This window comes from Tupaia chinensis, unplaced genomic scaffold (assembly GCF_000334495.1).
Source record: "Tupaia chinensis unplaced genomic scaffold, TupChi_1.0 Scaffold000117_2, whole genome shotgun sequence".
In the NCBI taxonomy this organism is placed as follows: Eukaryota; Metazoa; Chordata; class Mammalia; order Scandentia; family Tupaiidae; genus Tupaia; species Tupaia belangeri.
This window is the reverse complement of record NW_006159583.1, coordinates 10,482,315-10,500,584: the sequence shown is the minus strand read 5'-3', so window position 1 is coordinate 10,500,584 and position 18,270 is coordinate 10,482,315. Positions and strand designations below refer to the sequence as shown.

The 18,270-nt window shown below is 39.9% G+C and overlaps 1 protein-coding gene across 1 annotated transcript in view; it reads left to right on the top strand.

Moving 5' to 3' along the window:
• IFNGR1 (interferon gamma receptor 1) overlaps positions 1-12,675 on the top strand; it is a 25,604-nt gene extending 12,929 nt beyond the window's left edge. Inside the window, exons 4-7 of the mRNA XM_006144357.3 lie at positions 2,293-2,465; positions 5,552-5,741; positions 9,356-9,483; positions 11,705-12,675. Of these exons, the coding sequence (XP_006144419.1) occupies positions 2,293-2,465; positions 5,552-5,741; positions 9,356-9,483; positions 11,705-12,289 (1,076 nt within the window). The 3' untranslated portion in view covers positions 12,290-12,675. The remainder of the gene's footprint in view (positions 1-2,292; positions 2,466-5,551; positions 5,742-9,355; positions 9,484-11,704) is intronic.
• The last annotated feature ends 5,595 nt before the right edge of the window (positions 12,676-18,270 follow it).

The window sequence follows — 18,270 nt, the reverse complement described above, 5'->3', positions numbered from 1 at the left end:
TTCCCTCCTTGTCTTCTGTCATTCATTTTGAAGTTATATTCACTGAGGACATTGGTGGCTTGCTCTCATTCTGTCTCTCTACTTCAAGCCCTTAATGCCTGCAGAAATTTGAATACCAACCTAAGACATTAAAAAATTTAGAGTTCATTTGCGTCCACAGGTGGCGTGAAGGTTAAGGCACTGGATTCCCATATGGCAAACGACCACAGTTCGAATCTCAGCAGTTGTTCAGGACCAGCAGTTAGCGTAATGGCTATGTCGCTGGACTCCCACATAGGCGATCACGGTTCAAGTCCCAGACCCAGTGGCTTAAACTCACACCAGGTGTGTGTGTGTGTGTGTGTGTGTGTGTGCCCAAGATCCCGAGAGGAGAATGGAGGAGAAGGGATTGTGGCGTGACCATCCCCCCGGGGGGTGATTTCTCACTTTCTGTCTCTCTGGGGAGTACACGTGCCCTATAGCAAAAAAACCTCTCCAAAAAAAAAAAAGAATTTAGAGTCCTTTTATCTCTCCAACCTGTATAGTTTTCAGCTCTTTACTCTTCTAGCATCCCACTGCCATAGTGTCCCTGAGCTTTGTCGTCACCTCAGACTTGAGGCTCTTGAGTGCCAGTTCCCCTGTCTGACTGTTATATCCTGCATTAGCTCTCATATTGTCACTACTGGATAAGAGGAACCTGTGGTCTCCTGACTCCTCCCTACTCTTCTGGCCCTTTGGTGCTTTTCATCTAGCTTCACTTCCTTCCTTGCTCAGTTTCCATGCTGTTACTTGGCTGCACTTTGCAGTCTCTCCTCTGCTCTGAGTCTGCTCCTGCTTTTCATATCATGCCTCCGTCATCTATCACAGGCCTCTACTTGCCCCTTGAATATTTTATTTCTCAGAATCTGTGCCATTGGGGGCTAACAGTTAGCGTAATGGCTATGTCGCTGGACTCCCACGTTGTCAACTACAGTTTGAGTCCCAGACGTGGTGGCTTAAACTCATGCCAGATGTGTGTGCGTGCGTGCCCAAGATCCCAAGAGGAGAATGAAGGAGAAGGGATTGAGGCATGGCCATCCCCCCCTGGGGAGTGTTTTCACATTTTGTCTCTCTTTCTCTGGCGAGCGCATGTGCCCTGTAGCAAAAACCTCTCCAAAATAAAAAAAAGGAATCTGTGCCGTTGTCTTCTGACAGCAATCCCATCTTTATGTCAGATTTTTCCACCCAGACTTCTCAAGGGGCAACAATGTGCTAGAAAGTGTGCCAGGCTCTGATACAATGGCGAGCGACAACAGACCTGCCTGGCACACTGGAGATACACAGTAAAACGTCACAAAGTCACGGGGTAAACATTTGTTGTATAAGTAAATATCTAGTTTTGATTGTCACAGTAAATATGTATTTAGCAAACTTACATAGCCTTCATGTCAGACATCCATAAGTGTTGAAGAAACAGTTCTGGTGAGGAAAGATAGCTAAAATGCTTTTTCTGAACGTTTTTCTTTGTGGGGAGAGATTTCTGCTATAGGGCATGTGCACTTGCCACAGAGACAGACAAAAAGCAAGAAATAAACCCCATGCCGCAATCTCTTCTCCTCCATTCTCTTCTTGGGATCTTGGGCACACACACATATGTGCCCAATGTGAGCTTAAAGCCACCAGGTCTGGGATTCGAACCGCAGTTGACTAACTTGACAGTCCAGTGACATATGCCATCTGCTGGTCCCCTGAACCATTATTTAACACCAGGTTTGATAATCTGTGGAAATGAAGATAAAGGAAAAATAACTTAATAAAACCTCTAGTATGTCAAGTTGTTTTTGGTTTTGTTTTTGTTTGTCATAGAGTGTGTGCACTCGCCAGAGAGAGACAAAGAAGGAAAGTGAGAAATTATCCTCCAGGGGGGTACCCATGCCACAGTCCCTCCTCTTCCATTCTCCTTCTGTGTTTTTGGGCATACACGTGTATAACAACTGGTGTGATTTTTTTCAAGCCACCAGGTCTGGGACTCAAAACGTGGTCAACTGTGTGGGAGTCTGGCACTTCAACCACCACACCACCTGCTGCACTGAAATTCAACTGCTAAATAGGAGTTTATGTAACAATACTGCCTGCCTGAGATATATTAAACATTTCTTTATTAAATACATTTAGAGTATCTTCTAGATCTTTTCAGAGTGGTTTAAATGTGGTCATGCTTTAGAACCACAAAATAAAAAAAAGAGTAGGTTGATTGATTGATTTTGGTAATTCCATGACTTGTACTATGAAGTTCTGAGGCTAGGACTAATAGTACTTCCCTCACTTTTCCAGGAAAAGTTGGACCACCTAAACTGAGTGTCAGAAGGAGGGAAGACTACATCACTATTGACATATTTCACCCTTTAATTATTATAAATGGAAAGGAACTGGGAACCATAAATGATGATGAAAACACTTGCTACACATTTAAGTACGATGTGTCTGTGAGAATGAATGGAAGTGAGGTATGTATTTCTACTTCCTCTTTTTCCAAATGAAAATTACTCTGTAGCTAGCATAAGTTGTTTCTTTGTGTAGTGTAACGAAAGCAGAGTGTTTATGAATATTCAGGTAGCCTCATGGATCACAGGCCTTGGTAAGAAGACAGTATGTGAATGCTGTTGAAGGAAATTGACATAGTTAATTATTAAAACTGACTAACTGAGTATGTTTACATTCTTACCTCATTTAGCAGCATGCCCCCAATCTAGGAAGCTATAATTTGTGTGTTTTTTTTTTAATTGTTAGAGTGTGTACATGCTCACCAGAGAGAGAGAGAAAGAGAGAGAGAGTGTGCGAGTGAGCATGTGTGCACTCCCCACTGGGGTGTGTTCATGCTTAATCCTTTTTCCACTATTTCTTTTCTTTTTTTAAGAGGTTTTTGTCTTAGGGCATGTGTGCTCCTCAGAGCCAGAGGCAGTGAAAGGGAAAATGAGAAATCACCCACCAGGGGAATGGCCATCCCACAATCTTTCTCTTCCATTCTCCTCCTGGATCTTGGTCATGGGTGCACATGCACCTGATGTGAATTCCAAGCCTTTGGGTCCAGGACTTGTACTGCAGTTGGCTATGTGGGAGTCCAGTGATGTAATGGGTTCACCATTGCTGACCCCTCTCCTGGCTCACTATGCACAGTGCTTAACCACTGTGCTACAGGAATGCTTAACCACTGTGCTGCAGGGCCAGTCCTTGATTCTTTATTGTTTTGTTGAAAGGTTTTCTGCATAGGGTGCTTGCGCTTGTCAGAAAGACAGTAAGAGGGAATGTAAGAAACACACACACACATACACACGCACACTCAGGGATGGCCATTCCACGGTCAGTTCTCCATTCTCCTCTAGGGATTTAGTATGCACATGTGCCTGGAATGATTTGCCCAGGACTCAAACCATGATCAGCCACGTGGGAGTCCAGCACCTTAACCACTACTCCACCTGCTGGCCCTAAGTCATTGTTTTTGAGAGAAGAAGTTAGCAATACAACTGTGGAGTTAAAATTATAATCTAGCAGATGTAGTCCACAGTATTATATTCCGTCCATATCCACAAGGCTGGCATTCATTTATGGATACTTCTCAGGTGTATACTGGATGCCCTCCAGGCACCAGGAGTGCAGCTATGGACACTACAAACAAAACTTAGGGTTATTTCTGTGGAGCAGGGAAGCAGATGGACTGAGTATGGGAGAGTGAGAGTAGTGATTTCAGCTGGGTGGTGTCAGTCTCTGAAGAACAGTCAGAGAAAAAGTTTCTAAAAAATAAAACAATAGGAACCAGCAGATGGCATAATGGTTACGTCACTGGACTCCCATGTAGTCGACCACAGTTCAAATCCTGGACACAGCAGCTTGCAACTTACACTGGAGGACACATGTGCATACGTGCTCAAGATACTGAAAGGAGAATGGAGGAGAAGGGATTGCATCATGGCCATCCCCCCAGGGGTGATTTCTCACTTTCTGTCTCTCTCTGTCCCTGGCAAGTGCACACACCCTATAGCAAAAATCTCTCTTAAAAAAATAATAAAACAATTGTATGTAGGAATGAGTATTGCAAGGAGGAATATACCCAATTCAGAAGTTTTTTGTTTGTTTGTTTGTTTGTTTTTTGGAGAGGTTTTTGCTATAGGGCATGTGTGCTCGCCAGAAAAACAGACATATAGAAAGAGAGAAATCACCTCCTAGGGGAGATGGCTATGCTGCAATCCCTTCTCCTCCATTCTCCTCTCAGGATCTTGGGCACGCGCGCACACGCACCCGACATGAGTTTAAGTCACCGGGTCTGGGACTTGAATCGCTGTCGGCTACATGGGAGTTCAGCGACATAGCCATTACATTAACTGCTGGTCCCACAATTCAGAAGATTTTTAGGGAGAAAAGAAAAGACAGGGTTTTTGAAAGGAAAATAAAGGGATTACATATGTTGTTTGGGACACTTACCTTGGCTACCAGAATAATACCAGGTAGCTTTGGTTCAAGATTGGATAGGTGGTTTCTGGACAGATGTCTTCATATTGTCTTTTGTGTAAGGTTACAGTGGCCTTTGTGCAGGGTTGTGGTTCAGGCAGAGAGAGCCCTTGTGACAGTTTTTGTTATCAAGCATACATGCATAAAAACAGCCCTCTTTATGGCCATCCCTGGCCCCATTAGTTAATTTATTCATTTGTTAGTTTTCCGACCTAGATTGACACAAGAGACTCCATTTGATTCTAACCACTTTGAGTAGCGATTTTCAATAGGGTGGTCAGAGCAGGTCTCAGAGAGAAGGTGTAATGGGAGCCAAGACTGAAGGAAGTAATGAAATGAGTCCCATTGAGCCACATGGGGAGACAGGAACAACGCAGGCCCATGAAGGGGTTAGTGAGGGGGCCACAGAAGCTGGAGTGGAGAGAGGGAGCAAGTGAGGTCAGAGGTCACTGGGGTCCCCTAGGGCATTGGAGGGATGCAACTTCTTTGCTTTTGTTCTTAGCGAGATGTCATGCCTCTGGAAAGGTTAAGCAGAAGGGTGACAGCCGATTTGGATCTTAACACATCACCTTGGTTGCTAGTAGAGTGTCTTTCTAAAGTGCAAATTTAATCACTGGTTCTCTGCTGCTTAAAAACTTCACAAATCCCCATTGGCAGCAGAATAATACCTAAATTGCTTCCCATGACATGGCCTGCAGGTCCCTCATTTGACCTCCTGGCTGAATGAATGATAAGCTACCAGGAATTGTTTCGATAACTTGTATGTATTACCGTCCAGAGATACTATAGCCTTTGTGTAGTACTTCCATTATTCTTCCTATAACATGCTTTATCTCTCACCAGCTGGATTTCTAACACCCTAGGAATAGGACTGATGAACATTGACTTAACAACTAATGATGACTATTGTTGCCATTGGAGTTTTAAACTTACAGTTCCTATAGCAGACATTTTAATGGATACGTAGTATCATGCGTTGTTGAATTAACAGATTTACTTATTTGATACCAGGGCTTTGACAGGATTGATAAGCTTTTTTTCAGATTAAAAGAGGCCATGCATTTTCGTTGTTTTTTCCTCCATACAGATTGAAGCAAGAACACACAGACAGACAGAAGATAGCAACTGCAATGAGACTCTGTGCCAGTTAAGTGTCCCAGTGTCTTCACTGAGTGCTCAGTACTGCGTTTCAGCAATAGGAGTCTCTAACACGTGGGGTGTTAAAACCGAACAGTCAGAAGAAGTTTGCATTACTATTTTCGATAACAGCATAAAAGGTAAATTCTTGCCAGTTTTTGCTAAATGTAGTGTGATAGCTAAAACAGGGTAATGTGAAAAGAGGCAAATTTATTTGCAATTTCAGTAACTTTTAAAAAAATATATTCAATAGTTCCACTATTCAGAGAAGCTCAAAATAAAAAATAAGGCACTTTTCTCAGGTAGTAAAAGATATATATATACAAAACAATCAGTTTAGAAACCTATGTGTTAACCATTAGACCCAAAAAAGAAAAAATGAGAAAAGATACACAAAACTATTTGTGTAAATACTTGCATTTCTGGGTTACTGGTGATAAGTCAATTTGTTATTTCAACATGGTGAAATGTGATGAATCCATTCAAATGTTCTTTCTGGAGATTTTAAGTTTAAAAACTGAATAAACTGTGTGACATGTGAACTGGACAAGGACTAGAAATTAATATTCCAAAAATAAATATAGATTAGTTTGAGTAGTGGATCTGGGTAATTTTTATAGTATTTTAGAATACAGTCATGTATCTCTTAGTAACAGGGGTGCGATCTAAGAAATGCGTTGTCGTGCAGACACTTTGCAAAGTGTATTTACGCAAACCTAGATGGTGTAGGCCTCTGCACACCCACATTGTCTGGTACTGCCTCTCCCTCTAATATTGTGTAAACCGTCCATTGTTGAATGAAAGCTTGCCGACATGGTGTGTGACTTACTAACTGTATTTCATCATCTTTTCCTTCTGTCAAGAGTGTAGACACAATAAAACTTTGGAATTGGCATTCTCGAGTGGCAGGTGCCTCAAAAATGTTGTGGCTTTTCTTTTTAGTTATGAAATTTAAATGTCCATTATAGACAATCTATAAAATCTAAAAATGCCGAAAGAGAACAAAATTATCTATAGTGCTACTGTCCAAAATAATTATCCCATTATTCAGAGTTTGGTGATTTCTTTGGATCCTGTTTTTCTCTTTAGTTTCTCGATATGGCTATGATCATATTGTATAATACATATAGTATGTGGAATTTTATATACTGTTTTAAGCTTATATTGTAAATATTTTCCATCTTATATCACATATTCTGTGTCTGTAGATTATTTCATGATGTAAAATATGTGTATTTTAGCTAATATTCCCCATTTTTAGGACTTTTAAGATCATGTGCAGGTTTTCACTCAGATAAATCATGCTTTGATGACTGTATGTAATTGTGTGTTTGTGTGTGTGTGTGTTTTCCTATTGTTAGGATTTTTTTTGTTTTTTGGGGGGTTTTTTGTGGGTTTTTTTGAGAGGTTTTTGCTGTAGACACGTGCGCTCACCAGACAGACAAGAGAGTGACAGAGAGACAGAAAACTAGAAATCACCCCCCAGAGGGGATGGCCACGCCACAATCCCTTCTCCATTCTCCTCTCGGGATCTTGGGCACGCATGCACACACACCCAGCGTGGGTTTAAGCCGCCGGGTCCGGGACTCGAACCGCGGTCGACAACATGGGAGTCCAGCGACATAGCCATTACGCTAACTGCTGGTCCCAAGGATGTTTTTTAAATATGTTTTCTAGGTTTAAAAATGTATTAAAATTTTATGATAGAAAGATCTTTCTGAAGAATGAAAATCTAGGCCAGAGAACGGAAATCAAAGAACACCCCAAATTTAATCCTAATAACTTCAGGGCATTATATGAAGGGTTTAAACAGATGACTTAAAATAATGCAATGCATTTTATGTTAATTCGCATTATACTTTCTTAAAAAAAATTCTGGGCTGGCCCCATAGCATAGTGCGTAAGTACTGCTCATTGGGATCTGGATCCCACCCGACTAACCTATCAGTAGTTCAAGTTTTGGCCTCAGCATTGTGAAAAATATGCATGCATGTGTGCATGCACGCCCAAAATCCAGATGGGAATGAGTGGGAGAGGAAAGGGATTGTGGCATGACCACACCCTGGTGGGGAGGGGTCTTATCTCACTCTCTTTTGAGTGCACATGCCCTCTGATAATAAAGAAAAAGAAATTTTCCTTAATGCACAAAATTTGAAATGATGGAAATGCCCCAGAATTACTTTGTTTGAAAGCCTAAATTACAAACTGGGCTGATACAAACCACACCCCGGTGGGGAGGGGTCTTTTCTCTCTCACTCTCTTTTGAGTGCACATGCCCTCTGATAATAAAGAAAAAGAAATTTTCCTTAATGCACAAAATTTGAAATGATGGAAATGCCCCAGAATTACTTTGTTTGAAAGCCTAAATTACAAACTGGGCTGATACAATGGCCACATGGTGGCACCACTGTGGCTCGTGAGCAGCAGTCCCTTCCTGTCTTCAGGCCTTGCCTGCTGCATTGGAACACAATGCTAGGACTAGTTATTTTCTGTCTTACTGTTGTAATGATTTTTTTTTTTTCATGTCCTGTAACAGGCATGATATAAGCATTAACTTGTAACTTGCAGTTACTATTCTGAAGAAGTAGCTTGGAATAGAAATTAAAGGTAGTGAAGCGTGGTAAAGGAGTCCAGATACCCTTGTGGAGAGTACTGTTACTGTGGAAGGGAGGACCGTGAGGAAAAAACAGAAATGAAGGCTGTACTAGGAAAATAAAATAAAAGGCAGCATCAGAGCAAAACACAAGTGGTGATTATAGATGTGTATGCTCAGAAACAAACTAGTATATTATCCTTTATACCTGGTTTACAGTCAAGGGGACTTTATTCTTTACAGTATTTGTGTATGTGTGCATTCATCTCCATGTCTCTGTAAGTCTACAGTATTGAAATAAAATATAACAAGATTCTGAGGTGGACTAAAACTATTCTTTTGAAGAGATTTTTGCCTTAGGGTGCACATATTTGCCAGAGAGAGACAAAGACAGTGAGAGAGAAAGTGAGAAATTACCCTTTACACACCCGGCGGGGGTGGGGAGGATGGCCACGCTGCAATGCTTTCTCCTTCATTCTCCTCCCAGGATCTTGGGCACGCATGCACATGTGCCCAGCATGAGTTTCAAGCCATCAAGGCCAGGACTCAGACTGTAGTAGGCCATGTGAGAGTCCAGTGACATAACTGCTATACCATCTGCTAGCCCTTCTTTGCATTTAAAAAAATATTTTAAAAGACTGTCTTTCATGAGAGACAGATAGGCATCTCCACCAGAATCTCCACACTGTCGTCCACCCCCAGTCTCAGCCACCCAGATCACGGTCACATGCACATGGGCTTGGCATGCACACAGAGTCCTCAGGATGCGAAGTCAGGACCTTCTATGTGGGTCCACTTGTATTGTGGCTGGGCTACCATTTGGTCCTTTTGTTTTTTTAACGGAGGAAAAGAGCATAACCCTGGAAACATCCTATGTTGGCAGCTATAAGGAAATTGTTATGAAAAAACTGTTTTAATTACACTATGTCATGGCAGTATAGACTTAAACTTTCAAAATTGCAGAGCTGAAAAGAATCATTACTATCTAGGACAGATACCTAATTATTTACTCAAATTGCCTGATGTCTCTTTTAGTGTTCTTTAAAATTCTGACCATATTAACTAATATATAAATGTGTTGAAGACTAGTGCTAAGACTTTTTGATAGATAATAGCAGTGTTCCATCTTGATTCTAATTAGTGATTTGTTCTGTTTATTAGATTCTATTTGGATTCCAGTTGCTGCTGCTTTTGCATTCTTTCTGATATTTTTCCTGACATTTGTATGTTGTCGTATTAAGAAGATCAGCCCATTTAAGAGAAAAAATATAATGTTACCCAAGTCCTTGGTAATGTATTTAAGTATTTCTCTCTAATTAGATACACGAAAATATTAACTTGAACTTCTTTTGACAGCTTTAAACATCTTTTGAGTACCATGGGGCTCAGCAGCATGTCACCTGCCATAAATCATTGAGTCTCCCACACATCTCACCATGTATTCTTACTGTGCACCACGTACTTTTTTTTCATTCTCAGGACAAACACAGACAAATCTTTTAAGGAGCATAAAGTCTAGTGGGAAAAAAAGATGAGTGCACAGTGGATATTCATTGTGATAGGTTCAAAGATGGAGGTTTATAGGAGCCAGTGAGGACTTTGTCCAGCTTTAGGGTTGGGAGTTAGTCTTGGCTTTTCTAGAGATAAAAATGCTTGAGAGTCCTGCAGGACAGTGGGAAGTTACTCAGGTACTAAGGGGCAGTACGTGCTAAGGCCCAGAGTAAGAAAGCATGGCTTGGGAAGATCTGGACATACAAAAACACCTCCTTGTATTTGCAGTTTAGAAGGAGAGATGGCCTTAATGACACTAACATAGGAGTTTGGCATTTTGATGTCTAACATTTTAAAGACTTTGATCAAAAGGATATTTAAAAATAACAGAAGGATAGCTGTTTAAATCAAGTATGTCAGGAATAATACCTGTGATGTTCAAAGAGCATGCTGAAATTTGCCATAAAATCACTATCTTTAAGAAAAGTGGATAAGAGCTATGAATGTTAGTAGACAATTCATGTACGAATTATTGGTCTCTACTAGTAATTAAACACAAGGCAACCAGGCAGTATGTAGAGACAGACGGGTAACTCGAATATACAGTAGTACCAGTAATAGTGTAACTAGTAAAAGGTGGTGAAAAGTAATATAGCCCCGGCAGAAGGTGAGTGAACTTTGAGTGTACAGTGTTCTGGTGACAGAAACATACCAAAGCCTTTGACGTAGTCATTCCATTCATGCAAATTTATTCTGAGGAAATGATTTATAAAGAAAACATGAAATGTTCAACAGTTTGTAATTAGTAACAACTGGAAACACTTTTGCTGTTACAGAAATTATAAATTATATACATTTATAAAGAAATAATATGAACCACTGAAAATTATGATGGCAAATTATGAATACATATATAATAAGTAAATACGTTATTATATAAAATAAGTAGATGAAAATATGCATATATGAGAGGTAAAATACAAAAAGTAGCATATGTTTGTGAGACATTGCATAACTTTTTAAAAATTTGTTTTAATCTACACATATAGTTGGGGATTGGTAGGTGGCATGGTGGTTAAGGTGCAGGATTCTCACTTGTCTGACCATGGTTCAGATCCTGGACCTGGAGGCTTAAAAATCACACCAGGCATGTTACTGCATGTGCCCAAAATCCCAGGAGGAGAATGGAGGAGAAGGAATTCTAGCATGGCAACCCCCCTTAGGGATAATTTCTCACTTTCCCACTGACTTTCTCCCTCTGTCTGTCTCAAGCAAGTGCACAGACCCTATGGCAAAAACCCTAAAAATAAATAAACATACAGTGGTTTTCAGTATGCTCGGGGGATTTATACAGGACTCCCCCCCATAGATAGCAAAAACCATGGATACTCAAGTTCCTTACATAAAATGACCTTTGATATCCTTCCATGTACTTTAACTCATCTCTAGATCCTTTATGATACCTAATACAATGTAAATACTACACATATAGCTTTATACTATATTGCTTTTTAATTTGTATTACTGTTAATTTTTTTCCCCAAAAAATGTTTGGTTAAATCTGTGAATGTAGAACCCAAGGATACAGAGGCCTAATTATAGTACTTTTTCTTTTTTTTTTTTTTTGGAGAGGTTTTCACTATAGGGCGCGTGCGCTCGCCAGCCAGAGAGAGACAGAAAGCGAGAAATCACCCCCCAGGGGTGATGACCACGCCGCAATCCCTTCTCCTCCATTCTCCTCTCGGGATCTTGGGCACACACACACATGCACCCAGTGTGAATTTTAAGCCACCAGGTCCGGGACTCGAACTGCAGTCAACTACATGGGAGTCCAGCGACATAGCCATTACGCTAACTGCTGGTCCCTGTAGTACTTTTTAAAAAAGAAAGGAAAAGACACCATGAGATTAAATTATAATGTTACTCTAAATATGACAGTGCTCTGTTATTTTTAGACTACTTTAAGTACTCATTTAAGTTTAATAATTTGTTATCATTAATCAATTTCTTTCTCTGTAGCTCTCTGTGGTTAGAAGCGCCACTTCAGAGACAAAACCTGAATCAAAATATGTATCACTCATCACATCATACCAGCCAGTTGTCCCAGAAAATGAGGCAGTGATCTGTGAAGAGCAGTTGTCTCCAGCAACAAATTCAGGCATGCACACTGAATGCAATCCAGGAAAAGCGGAACACAGAGAAGAACTTGCTAGTGAAACAGAAGTGGTGATTATTGAAGAAAAGGTTTCTAACTTGGCCTCTAGTAGCCTTGTGAATCCAGAAGACAGACAGAATTCCTTCCAGTCAAGTAGTAACCAGTCTGAACCGTGCACTGTTGCTTTAAACTCATATCACTCCAGAAATGGTTCTGACAGTGGCCTGGTGGAATCAGATGGCTTCTTATCTGACTCAGAATTTTCTCCAAATAATAAAACTGAAATAAAGAAAGAAGAACAAGAGGCTGTAATGCCAAGAATTGCCCCCACCTCTTTTGGTTATGATAAACCACATGTACTCGTAGATCTGCTTGTAGAAGGCGGTGGTAAAGAGTCCTTGATTGGTTATAGACCTACAGCAGATTCCAAAGACTTGTCAGAAGACTAATAAGATGCAGCACTCTTATTAAAAGCAGATCCTTATTGAAGGATTTCCCCGGCAGTTCTTTTGCTTTGGTATCATGAAAAAAATGAAGATCTCAGAAATCAAATTTTGATTGATGTTAACCAAATGGAGTGTCTTGATTTAGTGTTAAGAACTTGTTTGGGATTATCACATTTGGTCTGAAAACTACAGAGACACTTTTTTTAAAAAAAGAAAAAAGAAAAAGAAACTATTATAGCTTGGCAGCCTTATCATCTATCTGATGGACTAGCACTAGCAGGGAACCCTTTCCTGACCCCTGCTTCCTGTGAAAGCAGGTTATGTACCAGGGATCTTCCTAGCCACTTTCAGAGATATCATGGATCTTTTCTTGTCTGTGCCTCACTTTGTTTGTTTGTTTTTCAGTATGCTCTTATTTTAGTGAATTTACGAATATATTGCATTTTTGATGCTTAATTTCAAGAGAAATGCTGAAAACCTTTCAAAATTGCATCTGAAATACAATTCAAACTAATAGAATGTATGATAGAGTTTGTAAATAAAAACCTGTATATATTTTTTATGGAACACTGCATTTAGAGATTTTTAAATAAAGTATTTTTAAAAAATCACTGTTGTATTTATTCAAGTACTAGTCAGTCTTTCATAGGTAACCAGAATGCTTTTTGTCCATTGCATAATTCCATGCATGAATTCTATAGGATTATTTTCTAATTGTTCATTTCTAATGTTTAAAACAATCCTTAGATTGTTTTAAAATACAGACATTAGAATGGGGGAAAAAAGTAAATATGAAAATAGTTGAAATAGCCCATAACAAATTAATAGGTACTGCTCTCCAAAAGGATTGTGTGAATAGCCATATGTGAATGAATGGCCTGTTCTTGGGACCAACAGATGGCATAATCGTTACGTCACTGGTCGTCCACAGTTCAAGTCCCAGACCTGGTGGCCAAAACCTCAACGTTGGGCGTGTGTGTGTGTGTGTGTGTGTGTGTGTGTGTGTGTGCGTGCCCAGGATCCCAAGAGGATAATGGAGGGGAAGGGATTACCGCATGGCCGTGTCCCCAGGGGGTGACTTCTCGATTCCTGTCTCTCTGTGTCTCCCGCAAGTACACGCACCTTATAGGAAAATTCTTTTTCTCAAAAAAAAAAAAAAAACCTGTTCTTACTAATACCAGTCTTTAATCTCTACCAGTCTTGTAGGTAAAATATTTTAATGCTTTCATTTACATTTGTTTAATAATTAGGGAAGTTGAGCATATTTTATTTATTAGGCATGTATATTTCCGTGACTACTAATCTTCTCTCTTGTCATTTCATTCTGTGTCCTGGGTTTATGTTTTTCTTCCTGATCAAACCCTTTATCTGCCATGAGATACACTTTATTTTTTAATTGCTTGTCTTCTGACGGTTACACCACACACAGATGTTTAAAATGTTTATAAAGGCAGATTTATTCAACATTTTCTCCCATTCTTAAAAAGCCCGTTTCCCAAAAGATACACATCTTCATCCATGTTTTCATCTGGTATTTGGGAGTCACTGTTTCATTTTTACATAGTATTTGTTACCATCTAGTTTTTAAAATTGTTTTGCTTTTGTCATTTAAGGGGTGAGACCGGGATCCAGCTTTATTATTTTGTGTTAATTTCCTATGACATACAATAAATTATTACAAACATGGATGACTAAAAACAACAGAAATTTGTTCTTTCACAATTTAGTTACCAGAAGCCTGAGATTAAGGTTTTGTTAGGTCCATATTCTACAAGGACTTTTCAAAAAGTTCACAGAAAATGTGTAATATGAAAAAACTGCATTTCAAAATTATTTTGCACCCAAATAAACTCATATTTCAATTCAATTTTCCCGTGAACTTTCTGAATGAAGTCTGTACTTTTAGGGGAGGATTGACTTTCAGGTTTCTGGTGGTTAAAGGCAGGCCTTGGCTTTTCCTGACTCAGTTGTGTCATTCCAGTCCCAGCCTCGGTTGTCACCTGGCATCCTTCCCCATGTGTCTCTGTGTCCAAATCTCTGTAAGGGCACGGGGATTAGGGCTCACTAGTCTAGTAGGATCTCATCTTCACTTGATTCCATTCACAAAGCCACTTTCCAATAAGATCACATTGATAGCTATCAGGAGTTAGGGCTTCAATGTATCTTTTTGAGAGACACAATTCAACTTCGATTTTTTTCCCCTGACAAATGAGTTATCCCAATACTGTTCATTAAATCTTCCAACGTTCTTGTGCTCATTTCAAATGTCATATTTATCATACACAAAATTCTTAGTACTCCTGACACTTGTTTTCCTGTGTCCATATCACACTCCTAATGATGATAGCTTTATTCTAGGATATATTTTAACTTTTGAGGCTCTCCTAAATACTGTGATCAGTGTTCATTGCTCATATTTCTTAATGGTAATTCTTTCAGATAAAATAAAGAAATTATATTTAAAATTCCCCCCAAATTTTGAATCTTTTGGGGGTTTCTATGGGCATTCCATCGACTATATAGACTTCCAAAGTCTGATGTTCTCCAAGAATGGGGAACATTTTTTATTTAAGCCTTACATCCTCAATAGTTTTGTATTTTAAAAAAATGTAGGGCATTTCCTACAAAGTTTATTTCTTAACACTTTATATATTTGTTTGTTGCTGATGGGTATACAGTCTTTCATTGCAGTTTCTAAATGGCTATACGAAAAAATCTGTTACGTATTTTTGTATCCAACCAATATCTAAACTTTTAATTTTTTTCTTCAAGATTTTCAGTTGATTGGTTTTCTCAGTACACAACAGGATTCTCCACGTACTTCTCAAGGCTTCTTCATCTACAAGGAACCGGCTTTGCAGTGGCTTCCCTTTTTCAGAATGTCCCTCAATCCTTCTGTGAAGTCCAAGGCCTCAGGCTCACACCACTGAGTGCCCCTGAACTCATTGTCCCTTGGTCTCACCTCCCTAGTCACGGGTGCCTTGCTCCTTCATCTGGCCTCAGCCTCAGGGTTTGCTGTGACCTCTTCCGTCCGAGTGGTTCCCTGCCTCTCCTAACTCCAGCCTGTCTATGGTCAACAAGGCCTCTTGGCCCCAGCTTCAATGACCTCCTCCCATCATTTTCCCTGCACCCTGCTTTCTCCATAGCACTAATCACCTGGAAAAACAGTGATGTGTCTTCTACAATGGTTCACTGTCGGCCTGCCACACACAGAGGTGCTAAGGTGTCAGCTCTGAGAACAGGAGTTTGTCTGATCTGCTGTGATACTCCCAATGTCAAGATACTGCTCAAAACATACGCCAACAGCTCAAAAAATATTTGCCAACTAAATTTTCTTTACAGTTATCTTGATTTTGTTTATAATCATACCAGTTTTACTCCTTTATTATGGTTTTATAGTTTATCAATATATACATTTATATGAGTTACATTGATATGTATAAAAACCTTGTATTACATATACTTTATTAAATGTAATATATTTATATAATATATACGGGAAAAAATGGAGGAGAAAACCAATTATCATGAGCCTCTGCGGTAGGCTGATGCTTGGCAAAATTTCTCTCATTGACTCTCCTAGTTACATGTTGAGGCTGATGAGATACTTTTTTTTCCTGAGGAAACTGCAGCATAGGAAAGTTACCAGTTTTTTAGGTAAATGAGAAGCCAAAGAGTTTACTTGTAAGTATCGTGTAGAAGGAACTCAAAGCAAATAAAACATTGAGGAGGCAGAGCCAGGGCCTTATAGAGTGCAGAGGCAGAGGGGTGCCTCCGGGTGCCTGAGTGCAGCACGGTTAGAGGTATGACAGAATCCTGAGGTCCAGGATGGCCCCCCCGGGCAGAAGCTTCTGCTGGGACATGCGTTTGGTGAGGAAGGAGGTCTCCCACTTGCACATCCACACACTATCATGGGGAGGGCGTAGGAGCCACCCACATTGTTATGATAGTCCCCTATTTGGGAGAATATGGGATGTTTAAGTGGGTTCAGTTAAAGAGTCTAGAAACTCCAGAAAGCAAATGAGTTTTGTGAGCACTCTGGGTTTGTGTGGGCATTTAGAGAGATAAGAAATGGCAGCTTTCAGGCCTTTGACTATACCCAGGGTGAAGACCCCATTTCAAGTTGAAGTCCCAAAAATTTGAATACAAACTCAAGTGTCACCTTTCTCCAAAACCCTTGCTTTTCCCCCTGTGCTCTGATGTCTCTCACTTCCTATATAAATAAAGACATTTGACCTTCCACTTGTCTTGGATCAATATGATTACGTGTCTGCTAACTTTGCCCACCCAGCAGCTCCACCCAAAAATAGCCTTAGGTACAGCTGGAAATACACTAATAAGTTACTAATGGTGGTTACTCACAATGCTATGGTAATATCATTAAAAAAAAAAAAAAGTCACTTTCCAGATGCAAAAGGTATTGTCCTTACTTTGAGTCTTAAGAGGATTTAAATTCCATCCAGAAGTACAGTTTATATCTTGGACTGCTATGCATTTAAGCAGTTATGTGACTACACTTTATCTTTTTGTTCTTGGATAGTAAACTAAATAGTAAATCAGATAGGAGATAGTAATCTATCTCTGCCCTTCCACTCCCAGAAATCAGAGCAAGGATGGGGAATTCCAAATCAGGCTGTGTAAATCAGTTTCTTTTTCTTTTCCTTAAGAAAACTTGAAGGAAAGCAATGAGAATTAAACAATTCTTCCACTTGCAAATTTTGTTTTAATTTTCTCCTACAAAATCCTTGGGTCAGAAAAAGAAATTATTGTAGAATTTCTTGAAAAAATACAAAAAGAAAAGAACAGAAAAAGGAGAGCCAGGTTTCTGCCACAATGGTAATACACTACTCAAGAGGAACCAGATTCCACATAGTGACTGCAGTTTGAATCCTCGGCTGGGTCAGTCTGAAGCACGCTAAGCATACATGTGAGTGCCCAAGATCTCACAGGCTGGATAATCAGAGGAAGGGGGTTGTGTGACCAGCCCCTGTGGAGGGTACTCGGCTCTCTCTTTCTCTCATGTGCACGTGTATACGCTATCATGAGTAAAGGGAAGAAACCTTTTAAAAATAATAATGCAAGTATCACAGGCTGGCCCCAGAGCACTGAGGTTAAATGCTGTGTAAAGGAGACTGGATCCCACAGGGCTGACCAAGGTTTGAATTTCTGCCCTGGTGGCTAGAAGAACACACCAGGTCAGCATGCGAAGGTGCCTACGATCTAGATGGGATAGAGAGATGAGAAGAGTGCAACATGACCAGCCCCACATGATCTCTCCCCACACCCATGCACACACACGCATGCACACACACACACATCCTCAGGTACAGGAAAGGAAAGAAAGGAAAGGGGAGGGAAAAGAAGGAAGGTAGGGAGGAAAGAGGAAGGAAGGGAGGGAGGAAGGAGGGAGAAAAGGAAGAAAATACCACATTTTAGAGCCAATGGGAAAGCCTATGGATGCATTTCAGAATGAATTCCTGCTATAAGTACTTGCATTCAGTATAAAATAAGAAAACTAATTAAATAAACATCTGACTCAAGAAACTTTTATTTAAAAATAGAAGAAAAGCAAAGATTTTAAAAAGTAAAAGGAGATAAGTATAGACAAACATTTTAAAAATATATAACTAGGGGCTAGCAGGTGGCATAGTGGTTAAGGCACTGGACTCCCATGTGGTCGATCACAGTTCGAATCCTGGACCCAGCAGTTTGAAACTCACACCAGGTACATGTGCATGCATGCCCAAAATCCCAAGAGGAGAATGGAGGAGAAAGGATTGTGGTGGGGTGATTTATCACTTTCTGTCTCTCTGTCTCTTTCTCTGTGTCTCCGGCAAGTGCACATGCCCTATAGCAAAAATCAATAAAAAAAAAAAAAAAGAATATGTAACTAATTGTAAAATCTGGATCTGTTAAAAAAATGTAAAAGATAATTAAGTAGCTAATTTACTAAAAAAAAAATTAAAAGGATAGAGAAAATAATA